Consider the following 23712-nt stretch of genomic DNA (forward strand, 5'->3'; position numbering starts at 1 on the left):
CCAAAGCGAGCGACTGTCAAGGGGTCTGTAGTTTGGACCGTAGATACAACGTATTTTCATGTATACGAACTGTACTGTAGAGTTTCTCGAGTTACGGTACCAAAGCGTTACTCCCATAGGCATGGAGGACAAAAAATGTTATTTTCTCCAATGTTGGAATTTTAGAAATGACAATGAGTATATTTATTACATTAACTAAAGCTTATTTATTTCTCTTCATTTCTATATAATAAGATGGACTTTACCAAGGATGAGAATGGATCAGAGGAAACAGAGGCGCAGGCAGTGCTCGAAGGCATCGGGACGCTGTCGAGCATTTTCAAGGGGCGTGTGACAATCGACTTGGACTGCGCCTCGTTGGCAAATGAGCTTTTCCCTGACAAGATGAGCAGATCAGCGTGTTTTCCTATTATATTCGGTGATATAAAGGAGACTCTGAAACTCTTCCAAGCGGTTAGAGATTCTCTAAGTGATGGCTGTATTGTGTCACCTGAGTGATTTGTATCACTCTTTTCCTAAAAAAAAGATGCATGTGTTGCTGATTTTACGTTGTTCGACAAATACAGTATACTCACTAAAGAAATTTACAGGATGCCCCAGATGCATTACACTTTTGTATACTAGTTGACCCGTTGCGCCAAATGGCGCAGAGACCCGCTAAAGCCATGTTGTCGATGAAAATAGTTACATTTAGCAAGGATATATTCGATATTGGTAGTAGAAAGCCCATGTGTTAAATCATGCAATATCAAAAATGTGTTTGTAAAGATGAGAAATCTGAGTTTAAAAAATCATATTTGTATAATATGTATAGAGTAGTTAAGGAAGCATTTTTTTAGATAAAAATATGGTTATCACACTGAGAAATCTGAGGTTAAAAAACCATATTTATGTAAGATGTATAGACCAGTTAAGGATGTATTTTTTAGCAGTTAAGGATGGGTTTCTGATGATTTAGGTCTTGGAAGACCTGAGATGAAAAGCATAGTAAAGTAAGAAAATTTGAAACGCTAATCACGTGTAAATACATATGGTTAATGTGGATGCAACAAAAGAGTTTTTCTAAGAACAAAAAGACTTGGACATTGAGAAACTTAGTGAGGTTCAGCAACACAATACAAAGGGATGCAACACTCTCAGTCAATTTGAATCCAGAACAGTGCATTGTACAAAAGGTATAACGATCTCCAGGATCTGCAAAACCTGATCGTCCAGACCACTTCATCTGAGTTGAAACACTATCAATCAAGCTTCATAAGATCTGTTCAATAACTGGTGAAAAAAATAAAGACGATGAAACATGTGTTCTGTAAACACATGTCTTTCAAAAGAGTTCCCTGAACACCTTGTTTCACATCACTCTGGTGATGGCGACCAGACTAAGCTGACACTCCCATGGTTGCATACATCAACCATGCCCTCCTCGAGTCGGATCTATTAATTCTTAATGCCATTTACAATCACATCTACATACAGGAAAACATGAGTATAATCAGAAAATGAAGAGACTAGCAAAGGGTCACCGAAACAGAGAAGAGGCATGCCTAAAGCATATTCATGATAATGTAAAAACAAATCAGTTAGTAAGCCTGACAAAACAAGTGGTAGTCTATAACACCATTACATAGGCAAAGGGACATTAGTTTGCTAGCATTGTTCAGGGATGCAGGGATAAGTGGAACATGACAATAATATACGTACATTCACAGCCAAAGGTAGACCACCCAAATAACGGGAACATGACAAAGATAAGATGATCAGTAAATGAACTAACACAACAGCCCACATAGAAAGATAAACATATTTGTAGCTAGAAACAATGGCATGCAGGGGAGAAGAAGAGCAAACCTTGAGCAGCAGCAAAGAAATGCAGGAACACAGCAAATCGTCCAACCTGCCAAACAAATTTAGGCAGAAGTGTTAGAACACAAGAATAACAGTGCACACATACATCGGATCCTTTCATCAATCCATTACAATGTGCAGAAAACATGAATCGTATAAAAGGATGCAATTAACAGGCCCTGCTGTGGTCCAACGGAAAGTCCATGCAAAAGATCTTTAGTTATAGGACAGCAGAGCAGCCGCATTTCTAATCCAGTTTGCACAGAAACATGGCTCTTTAGTACCATTCTTTTTTACTACATCAACCTGCCTATTTGTACAGAAACATGGCTATTCAGTACCGTCCTTTTTTACTACATCAAACTGCTTATTTTCTTTCTTACTGGCACATTGGTCTCCTCATCTGAGAAGCAAACAAAGAAGCAAAGTAACAGTGCATTACCAGAGCTAAGAAGCGGAAACAAGCCAGGAAAGCAGGCTATCCAGAGGAACACCAAAATCGAGCAGCAGGCAAATGAACTGAGGAAAAAATGGATGGGTCATCGCACAGACATTTTATCAAACATGTTCCATGCGAATGAACAGCGTGCATACTAATGCGAATGATGCGAGGGCGGACACAGGACACAGGACAGCACAAGAAGAAACTAACCTGCGCATGCAACAAGCAAGAGCAAGAACACACAAGTAGGGTGCAGGGAGAGGAGAAAGGACAGGCAAGCAGTAAGAAAATATCAATGTAAATAAATACAAACATGTAGTAAGATGCATTGCAATAGTCGTATTACTTGAATTTCTTACCCGACCAGCAAAATCAGATCAATCATGCATAACACACAAAAGAGACAAAACTTTAACCATAGTTGGTGCTTAACCAGAGTGATTTTACCTTACAAAGTAAGGACTTGATTTCTGCTAGAAATGTTCAGAATATAAATTTAAATAGATGTACTATTACTACCCATCATTATCACCACTGATAGTTGCAAACTACATGTATACTATTTCAAATATAGAATAACTAACGTGAACCAATCTCCGGGACAAAAGCCATTACTCACATTTGTTCGTTCTTGTCAGCAATATTGTCAGATTTCTGTTGATTGTTTTACCAAAGATTCATATCAAATTTGACCAAAACAAATTTGAAACTTCATAGAGAGAGATCATAGGGGAGGGAAGAATGACTGGGAGCAGGTCACCTAGGCAAGAAATATCACGATCGCCAAATTCGTGGATGCTAAACAATTTAGAAATGGTGCCTGAAATGGAAAAGATACTAAATTTGAGAATCATTATGAGAACACAAAATTAGCTACATTAGTGATCTAGATAGGCATGGAAGAATGCGTGACATTTCATCTATCAAACTAAAATGGCAGGCAAAGGAATAAGCATAATGTTGGTTCCTATCTCTACCTGATCAGAACATATTTCTAGTGACCTCGTTGAACTACTACTTGAGTAATTTATAATCTAATAGCCATGTGTGGTGTAATCCACCAACCTACAAAATCATTGGTTATGGAATGTTCTAAACTCACCTCAGCTTTCCAAGAGCTGACTGATCATGAGTCATAAGAGATAATCTATTTTGAATGTGCCTATGTCAAGTGTTCGAGGGGGCAATAGATGCTTCCATTTATCTGTTAGGGCTGGAAAAAAAAGTACATGTACAGTTAACATCAAATTATATGAAGTTGCACTCTCACATCTTTGAAAGCATTCTGGAAAATTAAGAGTACATAACATTATAAGATTGCATTAAAAATTTAATAACCGCAACTATAAACAAATTTCAGAAAAACTCCAAGTCCAGTTTTTTCTTTTTCAGTTAGCTAGATGATTTAGTAACCGCAACTATAAAAATTTAATAACTGCAACTACCAAATAGATGGTTTGGATCTCTTTTTTCTTTTTCAATTAGCCAGATGATTTTCTGAAACTGGTTAATTTGGATCATACTATTTGCATGATAGTGGAGTGCTTATCATGTAACAGAGATACTGTTCTTTTGATAAGCTCTTATTTTTCTACCCATTTATAATAGGGACATGCTACTACTTAGTTGCGCCTTTGTTTGCCGCTGATACTACGAACTATAGTTTATGTGGGTGTACTTTATGCGTATATACACAATGTATATAGCATGAACCTGGCAAAAAAATACAAGAGATTACCTAAATAGTGGCGGTACACCTATTTATCTAACTGAATTTAAGTCTACCATTTCCTGCTCCTCCAGAATCATATGTATGAGAAAACATTGATACCCACTACTTTATACTGATAAAGTGCATGCTCTAGGACAAGGTCGCACACCATGCCATGCCGACAGCTCTTACCTCTTCTCGAATCAACATCTTGATTTTGAGATGCAACATATAACCAGGTTTTTATCTTACAACAGAAGGGAATCCTCGCAATCTGCTAGATACAGCAAGGTACTTTGTATGACGTGCCCGAGCCATCAATTTGATAGTACTTTTCTTCCTGAAACCAACATAGACAACACCAACTGATTTTCCAACATGCAGTAGCTTCCCCTCAACTTCTACTTCTCCCTGGAAAAATAAAAGAATTAGTGTACAGCATGTCAAATAACTATTAAAATAACATAAGAGTGAAATGACAAAGGTATGTTCAAAATTAATCAAGCCTTATGATAATATTCTAGCAAGAAACTGGCCAAAGCTGACCTCTGGGGGGCAAAAATTATAACCAAACAACCTGAAAAGCTCGTTTGGATTCTTCAGAGTAATATATAGACAACATGACAATTACTCTGATCCTAAACTAATTCTAGGAACCTCTTAGAGCAATATCTGGACAACACATGACAATAATTCTGATCCTAAATAGTCGTGGAAACATTTTGTACCCAACAAGCTCCAATTTGTACTTAGCGCATCAAAGGAAACAAAAAAACAATAACACCTAGTCGTGTAAATGCAGGGGCACTGAATTCAACCATCTTTTCTACTTAGTACATGCTTACATTCCTATAATATTAAAATTACTGGAAGGTAAGAAGTAGTGGTCCTTTTATCTTGCAAATTGAGATATTAGCATACCAACTTCCAGTGATGCTTCTGAAACACCAAATTCCTTGTAAAAAAAGCATCATGTCGCAATAAAATCTAGATGATGGCAATCTTCACAAAATGCAGATGGTACCTGTCTAAACTTCATACCATCAACCAGATATAATTTCGATACCAGGATCAAAACTTAAAAAAAACAAGAGAGGAGTAAGCTGCTGCCTAGCCAAATTACCTTGAGGGATAGAGCATAACAACCCCTGCAAAATTACGAAAAAAAAGATTTTCATTCCTGTCAAACAAGAGCGGAAATCAAAAGGAAATTAAAAAAAGGTCCTTCTTCTCCGCTAATCTGAGAGGGATAAACAGAGGGTAAAATGACTCACCGAACCTATCTCTCCCTAATTTGTCTGTCAAGACCTCGGTTGTAGCAAAGGTATTTGTTCCTGTTCCCCACGGACCATGGTGCAACCATAGCAAGGCCATGAGCAATTGAGCATGAACAGGAAGATGTAAATCAGCACCAAATCAGGTAATACTGGAGGATGTTGGGTCTGCACTCCACATTTTACAATTCATAAGTGCACTCTTTTTTTTGTTCAAACAAAAAGTAATTAAGTATTAAGTCCGGGCCTGGACCCTCTAATGAAAAATTCCATACAATAGCTTCCAATCGTGAAGTTTGAATAGAAAATCAAACAGAGGTAACAATCTCACTTTACCTGTAAATGGAATGCAACTAAGGAGATAATTTCCGTGGAGCAAATCGTTCCATCTTTGGGACAATTAACATCAAGTATCTTTGCCCAGAAATTCATCTTGAAATCTTTCATCAATAGAAGAAACAAGTTTAAATATCCTTGATCTTGACATGCCTGCAAATCATAAGAACATCAATGATATATGGAGATGCATAAATACCAAGCTCACGAGGAGATTATTGTGTGATGGTGAGAGAGAGAGAGAGAGAGAGGAGCCGAGGGGAGCCGAGGGGAGCTCACCTTGGCATCAGCCATTGCTTGATGCTCGTGCCGCTCCCCAAAATCTGCCCGTGGTCGTCTGTCCACGCCGCCGCACACATGGTGCTAGGCGGAGCCATGAACCTTCTCCCAGCGCATCTCCTCGTACCGCGCCATGTGCTCGTTGCTGCCCTCCAGCGCGGACGTGACCCTCAGCGCGTGGCCCATCAAGGCCGAGCTCTTGTACCATCACCGTTGTTGGCTGCGCTGGCCGCGGGGTTCCTCCTGTACGGAGGTGCTTTGACTGAGTTGCTCCGGGCCTCGCAGTGTGCTTCGCCGCCGGCGTGCTCAAGGTGGAGCATAACTATCGGAAGGGAAAAGCTAGAGCTATAAAATCTTCATGCTTCTCCTGGACCACAACTTCACCAGATGTCAGCAAAGAGAGTCTGATATGCAAAAGATCATGTAATACAATGAATCCGATTAGAATCACAATTTCTATTTGTTTTCGTAAATTCTAATTGCCTACATGCATAATGCATGATAGCTACAACTTTGCTTTCCTCCCAGCCCCAGGTGCTTTTCCACCAGCGCCGGACATAAGCGTACAGAGGCAGCGGTTAGTAATAAACTGTAAGATTGACAGTCTAGCTGAACACTAATTGTTGTATACAGGAGTACTACAAAAGTAGCAACTTTTAGCCTTGGTTTTGTTGGAAATGGAAACAAGAACCACTTACTTCTGTGCAACAAATTTCTCATGTCTCCCAATAGTTCAAAGAAGCTTCAGGAATGTAGTGCAACTACTAATCAGCCATGCCATGTTCGCATGCAAGGATATTATTTTCATCGAGTATATAGTACAGAAACAAGTATTCTATGGAAGACGTCCCATATACTTCCATATATACTGATAAGGAAAGACTGTTTAATGTAAGGAAGCATACCTCATTTTTTGGTACTAAATACATGATGCATAAGCAGAGCAAGGAAGAAATGAGTAATGATTTAGGGAATAACATGGCAAGAGTTAGCATTTAGGGGATAACATGGCAAGGACAATACAATCCGGGGAGAAAGCGGTAATGACCCTACACATAGTTGAGCATGCAATCTAAAGTATCATAGTTCAGTCACAATTCACAAAAATTGAAGTCTTAAAAATAAGAAATAGCATGCTGAAAGTGTAATAATATCCATAGATACATAGTTCAGGCCGCAACCCAATGCATCCTAACCTTTCAGAGCAATATTAATAGAATACATAGTATACCAAACTCATGCATGCTCTCCAACTGCGCGATTGCGGGAGGTACCATGTCGGAATCCTCCGTCTCCATGTCATCCTTCTCATCTGCATCACACAATACACGCACGCAAAACAATTCAGAATTGCATCACACCAATCTGGAGATGGAACCCCCACTAAAACGAACAAGGAGGGCATACACCATTGAATAGGCTCTTCATGGTCTCGGAGCATCCGCCAACACCTATTGTTTCCATCCACTGTCGTCTGCCTCATTGTGGCCCTCTGCACCTTTCGCCTAGTCCCACAGCCGTTCCAGCAGCACTCCGCCTCCGTCCTCCTATGCTCCACCATGAGCACCTCCTCCTCCGGTCCTCGCCCCAGCCTCTTCCTTCCTGGCCGACAGTCGCTGCTCACTCTCGCCCCCTCTCCATGACTCCTTCAGCTGCTACCGCATCTGATCCTCGCCATCGCCCTGCTTGATACGCTGCATCACCCAAAACATGGCAAGAAAAGGGCCAAGCGGGCTGTAAGAAGAAGGAGCTCACGGGCAAGATGCAACCAGAAGTGAACAGGGAGTCCGGCGGCTTATCTTTATCTCCTCCCGTGCTGCTCCTCGATGGTTCGTCTCCTCCCATGACGGCGCCCGACGGAATAGGCCGGTTAGCATTGGCGGCAGAGTCAAGCTGTCTTCCTCGTTGGCTCTGTCTTCCCCATCTTTCTCGGTGTTGACCACTCAGGTAACTCCAGAGAAGAGGAGACAGGGAATTGAAGGGGAGAAGGAGGGCCACGGTGGTGGTCGAGAGCAGGAGAGGAGGAGAGACGTGAATGTCTCGCCCCGGCCAGAGACCCTCTCCCGCCCGCCGTCGCACCTCCCTCTCCTCTTTCCTCTCGCTTTCTCCCTCCTCTCTTTCTTTCTCTCTCCTGCAGGGACCGGTCCATGGTGAATCGAGCATCCCCGCCATCGCCTTTTGCCAGAGATGCCCGTCGATGCCGCTGCCAAAGATGACCGCCACCAGGCCCGCCACCACCGCTGCCAAAGATGCCCGCCACCAGGCCCGCCGCTGCCGCTGCCAAAGATGCCCGCCACCAGGCCCGCACGCCTCGGATCCGGCCGGATCCCCTACTCTTCCACCCCAGCGAGAAGATCCGGCGGCGGCTGATGAGGGAGGAGGGAGTGGTGATGTGCTGCGCTGTGGGGGTCGAGGGGAAAGAGAGCTAGGTGTCGCTGTGGGGGCCGAAGCGTGCTAGCAAATGAGCGAGGCGCACGAGGCGAGTGGGGAAAGGGCAGTTTCACCCAGTAAAGTTTCACCTAGCCAATCAAAAGGGACCCCGAGCCCACCAGTCATGGACCTCAAAAATCAACCGTGAGGTGAAATCAGCGGTAAGGATCCGACGGACCTGGCTGCTCGGTTGACCAGATTCAACGCGACTGAACGGCCAGGAACATCCTGATTTGGGGGAGCTCCGAGGAGGAGAGTCGGCTAGGCTTCTTTTATGTTTAAATGGGCGTCGCGAATAGGCCCATCTTGCCGTCCCGGCACAGAGCAGGCTCGAGCTTGCTTAGAGGTGCAAATTACCAACTTCTGCTAATAGCCTGTCAGAAGTGTCGTCGTTTAGTTCCTATGGCAGCTAGTCATGAGCCGAACAGGAAGAGACAGCACGTAGGAAATGAGTAAACTTTTGTTGGGATCGTTCGTGGCCCCATGTTTGGCAGCCGGTAGCTCGTTTCAGAGTTCGCTCGGCCCGAAAACGTGCACCGACAGGGACTAATTATGCGCATAGTATTGTTGATCAAATCTACAGATAAAAACACTTGTATTGATTGATTTATGAATTAGATTTATACGTAGCATATATGTTCATCGGCCGTCCCTGTTCTTGTGTTGTGTACTAGTATAATGCAAGTGTACCGGGGTCAGAAATACATGTTTGAGCAATGTGCAAACTCGAGCCTCAAAAGTGTGGAGATATGGATCACATCGAGTCCAACGAACCATAGAGGGTCTTGCACTATTTTTTGCTTACCGAATGGGATGAAACCGCTGGCACACAAATTCCAGATGTATCCCAAACCTAACTGCCAATGTATTGAGAATTGAGATGAGCGTTAAAAGATTTTGATATATACGACGAGTACATTGTAAGGCCATGTCTTAGCTTGTGTATGGTATGGTTCTTCGGCCCTGTGGTATTTATAATCGGGTATCCATACTGTGTGACTCGGAATAATTAAAGTTCAGCTTTATCTCTTTCACCCACCTGCACTTAATAGTAGTCAATTACAAGTTATAGAGCCAGCTCACTACACGATATCATATACTCCTATTGTACTTGCTCTAAAGGAGTATGCTAGTACATCTCAGCCAAAATGGAGATTCCAGTAATAACAACGACAATTCAGCACCTAATTACTACTTGTTCAACAGAACATCAAAGGTTCAGCTAGCAAGTTAAAACTGGCAATGAAACACAGAGGCAACATTCTGCACCCCAAGACCAAATTATTTTGCACATGGTGTGCAGTTTTATCCTCTTGAACTGATTTAGCAGGGCAACCCTTGCAACATTTGTTCGTTGCCTTGATGCTGCACCATGACCAATGCAGTAGCTGATACTCAGGTACACATAATAAACTAACTTGCATCTTCATTAAGTAAGTCTGTGCCACACGCATATCAGAAGATTTATTTAGCTCTTCCTAAGCCCAACTCATAGCAATTGCCCCAAGATAACTAACACAACTATTGGTCCCAAAAACGAGTCAGCAAATTTTGATGTAGCTCCTCTCAGTTTATTCCGCTTGATCCTACCGCCCGCCAAGCGAGACATGAAAAAGGTCGGCCAATCCATCTGTAATGGGTTAGCATCGTGACAATGCCGCAAAACCAGTCGGTGACAGTCTCCATCGCCCCAGGTTGGAGATCTACAATGTACACACAATCTTGATTTCGGTACTAAAATAATTGTCTAACTTCAAGCCAAGCTGTTTTGGCAATTACAGTAGTACATGCAAATTCAAATACTTCTCAAATTATTTTTAAAATTTTCATATCCCAAACAAATTTTGCTGGAAGTTTTGGCTGAAATTAGTGAAAACAAAAATCACAAAAATTCAATGAAAAATAGGTGATTTTGCCTATGGACTAAACAGTTCTGAAACTTAAATGCAAAACCATGGCTAGCACTAGCTCTTCACATTTAGGTGAAGGCTTCTTCTCATGTATGCCATATTAATTAGCTGGATGACCTTCTATGAAGGATGGAAATATTCGGTTGGTCCATGCAAAGGGGAAACAATCGGTTAGTTGGTGGATTTTCAGCCTATAATGGAGTGCATGGCTCAGGGTGAATAGAGATGGACCTGAGGGGCGAACATCACATGATAGCACCCCAAAGGAGACGAATGTGAAGAGAGAACAGAGGATGTTGCATTCGATCTTTTCTTAAGGTTTGAGTTTTTCTTCAGGGATTTGTGAGTTGTGACCCAGCAAATAAAAGAAATTTGAGTAAGTAAATGGTGGAGCGAATGCAATATAAAAACACTTCAACTGAAATCTGAAACAATCTAAGTCTACCTTACCCCATTCTTGTATCATGTTAGATGTTCTTTGAACTACTTCATGCACACTCTGCTGCTGCATGTGTTACTGCACATATATAATTTCATCTGAACAATTTCGACACACTTCATCCTACAAAATTCTGATCTAGTGTAGTGTCAAAAACGTTTTTATATTATGGGACGGAGGGAGTAGTTTATTAATTTCAGTCCATTGATATTTATTTGCATCAATGTTATATCCCTATCTTTTGTAGCATTGGATCAAGATTCATGTCATCGCCGCTGGTTCAACCTATTCATGGCTTCCATCATAGGGAAAAGGAAGGACACCATTTTGTGACGCTGCCAACTAACTTTAGTCGGGGAGTACCTACATTTTTTAGCTGGGGTGTACCTACATAGCAACTCATTTACAACCAGCTCGTGTATGAGATAGGGTCAACATAATCCTCTGTTTCACCGAGCGTTGTTTTATCGAGAAGTATGGATGAATTAAAAAACAAGATAGTGTTATAGGTTCAAACATGTCAATTTTGATCACAATTAACTGGAAACTTTCCTTTTTATAGATAATTGAAATTCACAGAATACAGACAACACCATTCATTTGCTCAACTAGCACACCATGTCTAAACAAGAACATGTCAAAACGGGCAGCTTCAAAGAACCCAGAGAGAACGACATTCTGCACCTCAAGCACAAATTAAGCTGCACACTGCAATTTCATCATCTTGATCCGATGAAGAAGCCGTAGCCAGTGTCCATGATCTTAATTAATTTGCGTGTCCATCAAGTTTGCCACACTTCACGCTCAAAAGTAAGAACATCTGTCACACACAAAACTTAACACTTTTGTAGCTCTTACGAGGCACATGCAGTACAACTAACCCAAAAGTAATCGCCCGAGCAATTCCTCCCAAAAAGAGTCCAGTATAGCTCCTCCAAATTTAGTCCTCTCAATGCTACTGCCCACCAAGCGATACATGAAGAAGGCCGACCAGTCGATCTCAAACGGGATAGCTCCGACAACAACACCACGAAACCAGCTTTGAATCATCTCCATTGCCCCTGTTTGGGGATCAATAATGTGCACACAGCCTTGGTTGTCATTGAGGAGCAATGCGCCGCCCATCTCACCCATGCAGATGCATTGCGCCAGGATGATCCAACCTTGTTGGGGTCGGTTTAGCTCAATCGTCTAAGTGTGGAGCCAGTCTGCGTGTAGGGAATAAATCTTGTCCAGAAGTGAAATTGAAAAGCCATCAACAGGCCAGGATTAGAACAAGAGCCACTTACAGAGAAAAGAAAAAAGATGAGAGAACGGCAAAGATACAAGGTGTTGCAACAGCTTACAAGCAAAAAAAAGTTACAGGCAAAAGAAAAGGAATGAGGCATGGCCTGAAACACCAAGGATGAAACGTCTTGAGCAGAAGGCAGCACCAGCGGGGAGATGAAAGACATGGAAGTAGTCGCCACCGTCAGAAGAATGCAGCCTCGCTCACTCCATACAATCCAAAACTATGTCAGTGTCACCATGCCATTCCACTTTCTCATTTATACAATGCTACATGGTGTATGACTTAATAGAAACCTTCTCCAGCCGAAAGAAAATGGTGTGCCCCAAGCCGGGGATCAGTCAAAATACATGTTGATGCAGCTGTGGGAAGACATGGAGACAGGGGTCCAATAGGGCGATCTATGAAGATGAAACTGATGCATATCTTGGAGCTTGGCGGTATGTATAGCTGATATGATTGATCCGGAAATCCTGGAATCGACGATGTGCAGTGAAGCTCTATCTTTGGCTGCAGATATTTGTTGCCAGCGGCTTGTTATATCTACTGGTTGTGCAGCTCCAGTTAAGCATATCCAAGGTGTCCATCTGGGAAAATCAGGAGTAATCATCAAGGGAATTCAGAAGATGGAGGATTTTACCTCAGTGCATATCATCCATGAGAAGCTATATTGTAATGTTGAAGGTCATAATTTGTCTGAAGCAGCAGCTATTATAGATTTTGGAAGGCACATATGGCTATCTAGTAGGCCCGTCGAACATTTTGATTGAATAAAATGCTTTCCAACCCTAAGAAAGAAGGTATACAAGCCAACCTGAGTGAACAATACTGAACCGGTCCAAATAGAAAAAATGGGTGGCACGCTACCTGGGCACTGACATGTGGGTTCAAGTTGTCTAAAACAATTTAGGCTGATCATTACCAGATCCTAAGGAGTGGTTAAACAAGATATCCTGCAACCAATGACATCTAAAAATCTTCTGAATAAAATATGCCAGTTTCTCCAATTGAAGCATTTCCTGGAAAAGAACCTAATTAATCAGAGAGAACTGCTGTGAAACTTTGCTCAGTTGGCAAGCAAGATTAGGGCTCCACGACGGGAAAACAGAGAGCAAGGTGCAGGTGAATGTCAGACAGGATCATAACATAATTCATCTTCACTCCAATATTAACTTGATGTCCCCTTGTATATTCATGCTCACTTCCTCTTATTTATTTGCATGTTGTGCTGGCCGCGTAATTCACCGGCACGTGTATTGATCCCACCAACACAATCAGACCCACAAGACCATAATTCAGGAGGTATCGAATATGATGATTGCATACATAAATTCCACAAAAATATCTAATTTTAGGTTTAAAGAAATGCTTGCTCAATGCATACATGTGTTCTGGTCATCTGCCACAAGTTTTACCTTAATCTCTAATTATAGCAAAGAACGTAAAAAGCAAATTAAGCAGCAATCCAGGAGATAATGCAACTTGTGCAAATGAAATGTCAATTACGATCACAATTAGCTGTGAAGTTTTCTTCTTTGATAATGGGGATTCTCATAATAATACAAACGACTACACCAATAAATCCATGGGATAATATTTGTAAAATAGCTCCATTGAGTCCAATGTTGGTTCTCAGCACCTCATTACTATTTGTTCAACAGAACATCAAAGGTTCAGCTAGCAGTAGCACACCAAGTCTAAACAGGCACATGTTAAAACTGAGAATAAAACAGAGGCCATATTCTACACCACTAGACCAAATTATTCTGCGCAGTTGTATCCTATTGGTCTGATTTAGCAGGGCAACCCTTGCAACATCTGTCCCTTGCCTTCACGCTGCACCATGATCAATCTCGTAGCCAATGCGCAGGTACACATGACAAATTAACTTGCATCTTCATTAAGTCTGCCACAACCAGATCTTAAGATTCCTGTAGCTCTTCATGATCCCAACTCATAACAATTAACCCAAAGATAATTGCCACAACTATTGGTTTGCAAAAAGTGGAAGCAATTTTCGATATAGCTCCTCTCAGTTTATTCCGCTTGATCCTACCACCCGCCAAGCGAGACATGAAGAAGGTCGGCCAATCCATCTCAAATGGGACAGCCATCGTGACAATGCCGCAAAACCAGTCAGTGACAGTCTCCATCGCCCCAGTTTGGAGATCTACAATGTACATGCAATCTTGATTGTCCTTTACGAGCAGTTTACCGCTCATCTCGCTCACGCACACGCATTGCACCAGGTCGACCGTACTCTGCTTGGGTTGTATTAGCTCAATCATCTTGGTTTGGTGCCAGCAGTCTGCCATGCCATCTACACTCTTGTTGTCACCTTCATGTGTCCACATCTCCAGCCAGCTGCAGTCCCTGTATAAACCAAGCAGCGATAGCCTTCCATCGTTGGTGACATTAAGCAGTGCACTTGAAAACTTGAAGCCGAGCTGGTTCCGTGTGACAGGGAGCTCTGTTATAGACATCCGCGTGGTCTTAGCGCACACGTTGAGTGTGTAGAAGTTTGACGAGTACTTGAAGAGCCAGTGTGCCATGCCTCGGCACACGACGATGTTGATCTGCTGGGGCACCACACGTCCGGCATACTCAACAGGTTCAAACCAGTTTCTAGACGTCCTCCAGCCCAACTCATTGGACGCAAACACATGGAGATTGTACCGTCCGTCGTAACTGATGATTAACACTTTGAAGGACGAGTAGACCGACGGCGACACCCCTCGCCGTTTGGTCGGGCGACAATCCGCACCGGTTAGAAGGGTGCATCCTTCTATTCGGAAAGACCTACTGCACTTCAACGGAGGCAGCCGACGGCTTGTGCCGGCGATTGGATCGCACACAGCCAGGATCATGATTTTCTCGAACATGCTGATGGCGTCGAGTGGCACGAAGCGCACAACAAGAAGGCCACCGCGCGAGGCAAGCACCACTGGCTGGCTGCCTCGAGGCTGATCAGGGATGGCGAGGAAGCGGTGGGGGGAGCATGGCACCGGGGTGAAGAGCGGCATGGGCGTCGTAGAGCTCCCTTCTGTTGGTTCCTCACGGGGCTGTTGCAAGGCGAAGAAGCCGAGCAGGGAGGACTGGAGGCTCACGCCCTCCGGCCAGCGGCGGCGGAGGAAAGACGGGTCCGCTATGAGGAGGCGCCATCGCCTGCATGTTGCGGTGCAGCGGAATAGGGCTGCGACCTCCGTCACGCGGACCAGGATCTCCACGACGACGTCGTCCGGCAGCGTCTCCATCGATCTTCAGTAGGACCTGCGAGCGATGGACGTGCGATTGTGAGCAACCCCAGGATAATTAGGTCTCGATCTGAGGTACCAAGAACCCGAGTCGATCCCCAGGTTAATCGTGCGCGCTGAAGAAGTGTGGAAGCTGCTACCTTTTTTGGGTTGTTTGGAGGCGCTGGACCGGGAGGAAACAGGAGGACGAGGCCGTGAGGCAGATCCGGCAGACGATGGAGGCCCTGCGCCGGTCGATGGGGAGCGAGGCGGCGCTGGAGTGGCTCGACGGTGAGGGGGGCTGCCGGACGTCGAAGGGTTAGCCCTGGAACGACGAGGGGCGACGGTCGATGGGGATGGAAGCGGCGGTAAAGTGGCTGGGCGGCGAGGGGGCGGCTGGACGTCGACCGGGCAGCGCTTGACGGGAAGCGCCGGTCGATTGGGGACGTTGGCCGCAAACTCGAGTGGCTGGACGACGATGGGGAGGGCGGCGGCGGGTGTGGGATCAAGCGCCGGAAGTGGGGTGCGGCGGCGCCGGACGGGAGCCGGCGTCCATCGCGGGGATTGGGATGAGGGATTTTGACCCTTTTCCTGACGTTTGACCCATCCGCTTTTGTTTTGAGGGGTCGGGCCCATCCACTAAATTCGAGGCCTCGGGCCCTTCACAAGTATCCTGGGACGTCACTAAGGCCTCATTGGAGGATTTTCGAAAACCATAGGAACAAGGATTTCAGAGTATAAAATTTTTCTATAGATGCATTTGGTTTATAGAAAACCCGTACAGGAAGACTATACATTCACTTAAAACTCATCTTTTTGTGTAGGGACGAAGCAAGGAAAATCCTTCAAATGACAAGCGTCATCTTCAAAATCATGTACTATTCCTTATGCCTAACTTTTGGTTTCCTCTAAACCAAACGAGCCCTAAAAAGTCAGTTTTGGGTAGTGTACTCTTCTTCCGAACGCTATTTTGGGTCGAGAGATGCACGGAAGCTATGTCTCGTATTGAGCGAGACCGAAGGGTCTCTCGCGTCGAGACCTATAGTAACAGTCGGGCACTTTAGCATCTGCGCGCGAAGGAAGAAAAAGGTAGAGAAAAAGGATTGTGCAAGGACTCGATTGTAGTGTTGCTTGTCAATACGCCATCATCAACTTCATGTCATACTACCTGAGCGCGAACCATTTGAAGAGTTGGGTTTCTTTATTTTTCTTCTGTTTTATTCGGTTTTCTCCCAGTATTTTCTTTTTTTTCTTTTCTTTTTTCTTTGGTTTTTTAGTTTTTCCATTCTTTTCGAAGTTGTTTCTTTGGTTTTATTTTCCATTTTCATTTTTCTATACTTTATTTCGTTTCTTTTTTGGTTTTTATTTTTATGCTTTTCTTTGTTTCTTTTATTTTTCATTCTACCTTTTTGTATATATATTAGGAACATTTTTCTAATACACCTTTAACAATATTTCCAATACAAATTTGACATTTTTTTAGGGCATGGTCAATATTTTTTCTATAAATATTTTAAACATTATTCAAGTTCTTCATTAATATTTTTCAAATACAAGATTAAAAATTTCAAATACAAAATTTCTGGCGCTGTAGCATGAGAATTTCTTACTTGTTATCTATTTTGCGTAGTTACTTTTATTTAATGTTTGTTTGCTTATTTGGTTGATCAAATATTCAAAAGTAATTTAAAAACATCACCTATGCACTTTTTGTTTCAGCTTGTTATATTGTCTACTTCAGCTCACAACACCAAACTATGTGACTTTGGTTTTCTTCGATTACCATTATTTTCTTTGCTGTTTCTTCATATTTTTTTTTGACTGTGTGTTTCTTCATTTTTTTCATTTTTTTCCTTTGGTTTTCCTTTCTCGTTTCCTCTTTCCCTCGGTTTCCTCTATTTCTGTCTCGGTTTTTGTCCTTTCTTTGATTTTCTTCTATTATTCTTTCCCTTATTTTCTTATTTTTCAACACATGTTTATATTTTTCATACACAATGTACATGTTTCTTATCATCAGAGCTATTGTTTTATACACATTTAATATTTTCAAATACACAATCTAGATTTTTTGAAATATATGTTTTGATGTCTACATCTTGTCATACACATTGTACATTTTTGTATACATCTAAAACATTTTTATACATGTCTTTTAAATACTTGTTCTGAAAAAAAAATGATACGAGTTACACCTTTTTCAAATTATTGAAACATGTTTTTATTATGATACAAAACATTTTTTACATTGGATAATTATTTTGAAAGATGTCACAAACATTTTGTTTGAAACACATGCACACTTTTATAAACGCGAACATTTTTAATGGTATATATAAAACGCATTGCTTTAGAAAACAAGGGACTAAATGTCAGGCTAAAAATTTGCGCAACTAGATGTCAACTTTTGTAACTTGGGTAAACCAAAATATAAATTTTCCCAAAGCATTTCTCACACACAAAGCTTGAAGACTTTCGTAGCTCTTCCGAGGCACTGCACAACTCATAGCAATTTGGCGCGAAAATAACTAACTCGACAATTCTTCCCAACAAGAAGTCCAACATATGTTTGTGAAAAAGAGTCCAACATATAGCTTTTTTCAAAAAAAAAAAGGTCCAATATAGCTCCTCCCAATCTTAGGTCGCTCGATGCTACTACTACTACCCGCCAAAGCGTGACATGAAGAAGGCCGTCCAGTCCATCATCTTCAACGGGACAGCCTTGACTACAACACCCTGATGAAAATCAACAAGTGATCATCCGCCTCACCCCAGTTTTGGAGGAAATCAACAATGTGCACCGCTAACTTCACTCACACACGTACGCATATACGTACGTCTTGCTGTCCGTCCATTGGGCCTTTGCTCGACGAGGAATCCGAGGACGGGCGGTGCACGGCCGCCGGCTAGCGGCGGAGGAGGAACGAAGGGTCGCCCATGATGCGCTGCCATCGCTTGCACGTCACCGCGCAGCGGAAGAGGTCCGGGACGTCCGGCACGCGCAACAGGATCTCGACCACCACCTCGTCCGGCAGCCCCTCCATCGTGTTCGCCCGGCTCGCGACGTGTGCCATCGACGGTTCGATCGATCGATCGGAGTACTATATATCTGCGCCTGCCTTTTTGCGTGAGGGTTGTTTCTGTTATCTTTTCCACCTTTATTATATTTGCACGTACGGCCCGTGTTGCAAGTACCGGACTGCTACAAACCGCCGCCCTGATCGTGTCACAACTCTTCTTCTTGATCGATCGATCGGGACTCTGCTATCGGTGGTGGCGCCAACTCGGCTGCAGAGTTGTAATCCGGTCCAAAAGGTATGACGCGAAGAGGAGTTTTGTTGGGAAGATATGTGACCGGCTTGTCACATCATCAAGGATATAGAAGTCCAACATTGCGTCTTCTTCTGACTGAAAGAAAGAAGGGAAAAGAAGTCCAACATCGCGGTCACGAAAGAGCCAAGGCGTGTACAAGGAAGCATGCTCTTCATGCCTTGTGCCTTAACTCACACCCACCTAGGGATGAAAATGGAGTGGTAACTTTCCGCTTTTCCGGAAAAAAATTGAAAACGGAGAGGAAATATGAAAACGAAAATGGAAATATGCAAAACAGAAGTGGAAATGAAATATTTTATACGGAAACGAAAACAAAAACGAAACGGTGTTTTTCGGTGGAACAGACATGGAAACGGAACTTTCCGTTTTCATGAATATGAAATTTCTGTTTTGACTATAGGCTTATGGCTGCTTTGTAGCCCAACCATCAAACAACACACAATGACACAATGAGCATAATGGATCATTTGAATCCCAACTTCTACTACCACACCCGTACTCAGTTAGACCCTAGATGCAATTGTCCAATATTACTACAATACTTTGCTAAGTTACTAACATATTCATATTATTTTCTAGCCATGTTACCAATTCATTAATTCTTTTGTTTTTGTGTGCATTCCTATATGATTCAAGGGCTCTTTAATATCCGCTAATGCCCATTTCTGTTTTTACGTCCGCTCTGTATTCGCCTCGTGTCTGTTTCCGATAGTATCTGTTTTCGTTTTCATTTTCGGTGTTTTTGTATTTGTTTCTGCTTTTGCAAAAAAATATGAAAACAAATATAATATCACTCAGCTGTTTCCGTTCCGTTTTCATCCCTACACCCACCGTACGTGTTTACATTGTAGGCAGAGAACGTCCCCATCGAGTCTGCTCCGTGCCACCACCTGCCAAGAGAGACTCGTCAAAAACAATTGCTCGCGTGACACGGACAGGCAGCATTTGTGCGTCCTAGTCAAATTAAATACTACTCCGTACCGTTCCCCTTGGTCTCTGCTTCGCGAAAAATAGCTAAAGAAAACAACTAGTAGTGCTATAGGTAGGTGCAAACGATACATCAACTGTAGTCAAGTAGTGCACGTCTAACTTTAATCTTTTCTTTTCACATCACGCATGTAGACAGCCATATTGACCATCTCACTACCTTTTCTGTTCAGCATTCACTCAAATAAACGAATTAATATAGTAAGGAATCGAAGTCACGACAAGTACGCAGGGTGTTCGTCCTCGTCATCGCACGCGATAAGAGCCTTGAAGATGTCGTCCATGGCCGGCCTGCTGCTCCTCTCCTCCACGCATGACAAGGAGATCTTCAACATTTCCATGGCCTGTCGAGGGTTGAACTGTCCGTTCAGCTTGCTGTCCACCAATGACATGATGTCTCCGCTCGCCAGCACCTGCTTCAGCGCCTGCACGATCTGGTTCATCTGTAGCCGCTCCTTGCCGTCCACAGTCCTCTGTTCTGTTATCCTGCTTCCCATCAAGATCTCCAGAAGCACGATACCATAGCTGTACACGTCGACCTTGGCGTCGATCGGCAGGCCCAGCACCCACTCGGGTGCCATGTACCCCGTCGTCCCCCTCATCTGGGAGAGTTGCACGCCGTCGCCGACGGCTTTCCTCCCGGACAGCTTGGATAGCCCGAAGTCGGCGATCTTTGGGTCGAGGTCTCGAGTGAGTAGGATGTTCTCCGGCTTGACGTCGCAGTGGATGACCCACTCTAGACACTCATGGTGGAGGTAGGCTAGGCCCTTGGCCGCGCCCAACGCGATCTTGAACCGCTCTCTCCATGACAGCGCCTTGCTGCTGTCCTCGCTGAATAGGTGCCTATCGAGCGACCCGTTCTCCACGTACTCGTATACCAGCAGCTTGTGCTTTCCCTCGGAGCAGAACCCCCAGATCCTCACCAGGTTGATATGGTTGATCCTCCCAAACACGGTCATCTCCGCCCAGAACTCCTCCTCGCCCTGCAGCACGTTTGTCAGCTCCTTCACCGCCACCACGGTGGTCTTGTCAAGCACGCCGCGGTACACCACGCCGGAGCCGCCGCGGCCGAGCACCTCGTTGAAGTCCCCGGTCACTTTCTTGAGCTCTCGATACGTGAACCTCCTGAACTGGGTCCCCATGACCAGCCGGTAGCCTGCCTCCAGCGAGCTGGGCATGCTCTCCTGGCCAGACATGAACCACCATGCCGTGGCGGCGAAGAGTAGCTCGAGAAATCCCAGCACCGCGGCGAACCAGAAGAGGTAGGACAAGTTGGGGCCGCTTCTTAGTGCCCCATACGTGTCGACGTACGTTGGCGGGTCGATGGCCGTATCAAAGCCATCAAGACTGCAGTCGAGGGCCATGGACGGCGGCGGTGCCGAGGCGTTGAGGTCGGTGGGCACCTTGAGATATATGTTTCCGGGGGCGGTGGACGACGTGTAACCGTTGAAGAGGACCCCTTTCGGGTAGCACTGGCCGGTGCCATCCTTCTTGTAGGCGAAGGCGGCGCAGGAGCACATGCTCAAGCAGATGCTCTCGCAGTATTCGAACGTGACGGAGCTGTTGTACCCGATGTCGTAGCCGTAGAAGTCAGTGGAGGCCACCTTGACGAACGTGAACCGCTTTTCCGACGTGCTGCAGTTGGTGGCGGTGGCGGCGGGGAGGCTGAAGGTGGGGTTGCAGCCCTTCCTCCAGTCCCGGCGGTCCACCATCTCGTACCCCGGCACGCAGGAGCAGCGTGGGGACGGCAGGTACTCGCAGACGGCGTTCTTGCCGCACAGCCCGTGGACGGAGCACGGCTGCTTCACGGCAGCCCACGTGACCGCCCATCCGCCGGCGGCGTCCAGGCTGTACATCCTCACGCTTCCGTCCTGCTCGATGGTTAGCCGCCGCTTGACGCCGGCGGCGCCCAGGTCGGAGGCCTCGACTCGGAGGTTGTCGCTGGAGAGGAACACGCCGGTGTCGTCGAGGACGGCGATGCGTGAGCTGTTGTAGTTGGTCCGGCCGCTCCCGAACACGCCTATATCCCGGTCAGGCCAGTAGATGCTGGCGATTTGCGGGCCGTCATACAAGAGCCGCAGCACGTTGTCGTTGTCGTAGTAGAGGGAGTAGTAGCCGGCGACGAGCTTCGTGTCCTTGGTCAGCGGCTGCGACGGGAGCAGGGTGTCCGTGGGCCAGTCGAAGCTCTGCCACACGGCACGGCCGGAGGAGGGGTCCGCGACGAGGAGATTGCCGGTGTCGAGGAGGGAGACGGTGAAGTGCTTGCTGCCGGCGTTCTTGCTGTCCCACACGGTCGTCCCGTTGGCGTCGGCGAGGGCCAGCTTGCCGTCGGCGCTGAAGGATACACGGGAGACCTGGCCGTTCACGGGGGCGCCGGGGTTAGCCGTCCAGACGGCGGTCCGGTCCGTGGCCGCGGTGAACCAGACGGAGAAGTAGAAGGCGTTCTTCCCGGCTGGGAGGAAGCCGGAGGAGAAGGTGGCGTCCGGCGACACCAGGAAGGGCCGGTCGTGGTCCTCCACGGACAGGGATGACCCGGCGCCCATCGTGTGTCCTACTCCCGCCGATGCTGCTGCACAGGAGCGCAGCAGCGGACCAAGAAGAAGAAGAAGACTAACGAATGTGGCCATGATGCATGAAGTGTGGATGCTGTGATGGATGTGAGGTATTTTAGCTGGTCCGCATGGGAAGCAAGCAATCACCAATCAAGCATGCATTCATACTACCTGTAGTTGTACTAGCTACTCCTATTTAGTATATTTGTTTTACGTCAGGCCACTTGTGTTCCTTAAACTAACTCTATATGTGTAGACACGCCAGCGGAGCGGAGACTAGACTGCTGCTACGTTCGTTTCATACTGTGTAATAGTATAATGGACCTGTGACTCACTCCCTGCACCATAGTACCATATCATACCCATGGCAACTTGTATGGCTATCCAAGTGCAAGTTGAGCCTGCACGCCCCAATGCACAGGTCGCACACGCACGTCCTATTGTTGTTTTATAGTTTAGTTATAATTTCAGCCACTTGGGCTGGGAATCATCTCACCACCTTCTTACGAGATTCGCTACACCTAACCTATAGTTTACGTAATCATTAGGGGGATTAAATTTAGAATAAAGCTAAAAATCTGATATGCGTGCCCTCCTGGACACGGCGTACACGGAGGAAAAAGTTAAAAAATGCTCTCTTTGAGATGTTCCTCTCAAAAGCCCCCGGGCCGGACGTTTTACCTATGGGAAACATTTGCTACCGGCGCGCCGGCCGAGCGTTTGGGCCGGACGCGCGCGTGCCGCTCGATCCAGTTGGATCCAGCGCCCCTGGTTTTGGGCCACATCCCCTCACCCACCGCTTCATCCCATCTTTATCTTTTCATCACGCGTCCACTTTCACTCGTTCCTCCCCTGTTTTACAAAAAAGGGTTTCCCCCGCTTTATATATAAAGCACCAACAATTACATCAAGCAACCGATACAAACGCACGTCACACACAATCCAAGGTAAGGTACAAGAATGCCGGGCATCGACACACAACCTCAACGACTATCAAGTATCAACAAAATGAGCAAAGAGAACCGCTTGTAGCCGATGGAGACCACCATCAAGATGAGAGATCATCCGGGAAGAAGTGCAACGGACAACGTCAGACCGAGGGCTCCAAAACGACGCCTCCAAGAAGGGCACGACCACAGACTGTCGCCATCGTCCGATTCAAAGATCAGGTTTTCACCCGGAGCAGGATGGGAGGAGTGGGACCACCATGACGGAGCCTGCAAAAGGACGAATACGACGTCCGTAGACGCCGCCACCGTCGACCCGTGCACGGACAGGTAAGTGATGAACCGTGGTGCTCCACCCTTCTGCCGCATCCCCAGTCCGCCAACCACCTGCAGCCATGCCACCCAAGCGGCCATGGTTGCTCGCCCGCATCCGAGTCGCGCAGTCCGCCTACGACCAACGCGACTCCCACCGCCAGGGCCGCTGCCCACCGCCAGGGCCGCCGCCCCGCCACCGGACCACCCCGAGAAGCCCCAAAGGTCACGCCTTGGACAAGATCCACGAGCCCAACCACCTCAGAACCGTCGGCGACCACTGCCCAGTCGGTCGGGCGAAAGGGGGAGGAGGAAGAGCGGCCTACGGCCACGCCCGGCACCTCTGTGTTGTCGACGGGCACGCAACGACGCACCCGTCCCTCCTACCAGCCCTCCT

General features: G+C 45.6%; 2 protein-coding genes and 1 long non-coding RNA gene across 21 annotated transcripts; all 3 read right to left on the reverse strand.

Moving 5' to 3' along the window:
• Positions 1-1019: 1019 nt before the first annotated feature.
• LOC119349185 lies at positions 1020-8345 on the reverse strand. Of its 19 annotated transcripts, none has more exons than XR_005169277.1 (12): positions 7295-8344; positions 5888-7199; positions 5609-5761; positions 5273-5440; positions 5122-5146; positions 4920-5022; positions 4191-4409; positions 3390-3500; positions 3048-3107; positions 2288-2364; positions 1849-1894; positions 1020-1466 (listed from the first exon to the last, which is right to left on the reverse strand). It is a non-coding gene; the product is annotated as an uncharacterized LOC119349185 (long non-coding RNA). The 19 variants fall into 19 exon arrangements; XR_005169274.1 differs by having other exon boundaries at positions 2907-3107; XR_005169280.1 differs by lacking the exon at positions 2288-2364 and having other exon boundaries at positions 5888-6265; positions 7084-7199; positions 7295-8340.
• Positions 8346-13511: 5166 nt separating this feature from the next.
• On the reverse strand, positions 13512-15761 carry LOC119349186. The gene is made up of 2 exons (XM_037617216.1): positions 15349-15761; positions 13512-15224 (listed from the first exon to the last, which is right to left on the reverse strand). Exon 2 carries the CDS (start codon positions 15206-15208, stop codon positions 13877-13879), a length of 1332 nt encoding a protein of 443 aa, XP_037473113.1. The 5' UTR covers positions 15209-15224; positions 15349-15761; the 3' UTR covers positions 13512-13876.
• A 3840-nt stretch (positions 15762-19601) lies between these two features.
• On the reverse strand, positions 19602-22183 carry LOC119349187 (putative receptor protein kinase ZmPK1). Its single transcript, XM_037617217.1, has one exon. It carries the CDS (start codon positions 22129-22131, stop codon positions 19720-19722), a length of 2412 nt encoding a protein of 803 aa, XP_037473114.1. The 5' UTR covers positions 22132-22183; the 3' UTR covers positions 19602-19719.
• Between the last annotated feature and the right edge of the window lie 1529 nt (positions 22184-23712).

The sequence above is a fragment of the Triticum dicoccoides genome, chromosome 1B, assembly GCF_002162155.2.
Source record: "Triticum dicoccoides isolate Atlit2015 ecotype Zavitan chromosome 1B, WEW_v2.0, whole genome shotgun sequence".
Classification (NCBI taxonomy): Eukaryota; Viridiplantae; Streptophyta; class Magnoliopsida; order Poales; family Poaceae; genus Triticum; species Triticum dicoccoides.

What these genes read in the sequence shown, in the direction of transcription:
- LOC119349186 (XM_037617216.1), bottom strand. Translation starts at nt 15,208, where the DNA reads ATGGAGACGCTGCCGGACGACGTCGTCGTGGAGATCCTGGTCCGCGTG.
- LOC119349187 (XM_037617217.1), bottom strand. Translation starts at nt 22,131, where the DNA reads ATGGCCACATTCGTTAGTCTTCTTCTTCTTCTTGGTCCGCTGCTGCGC.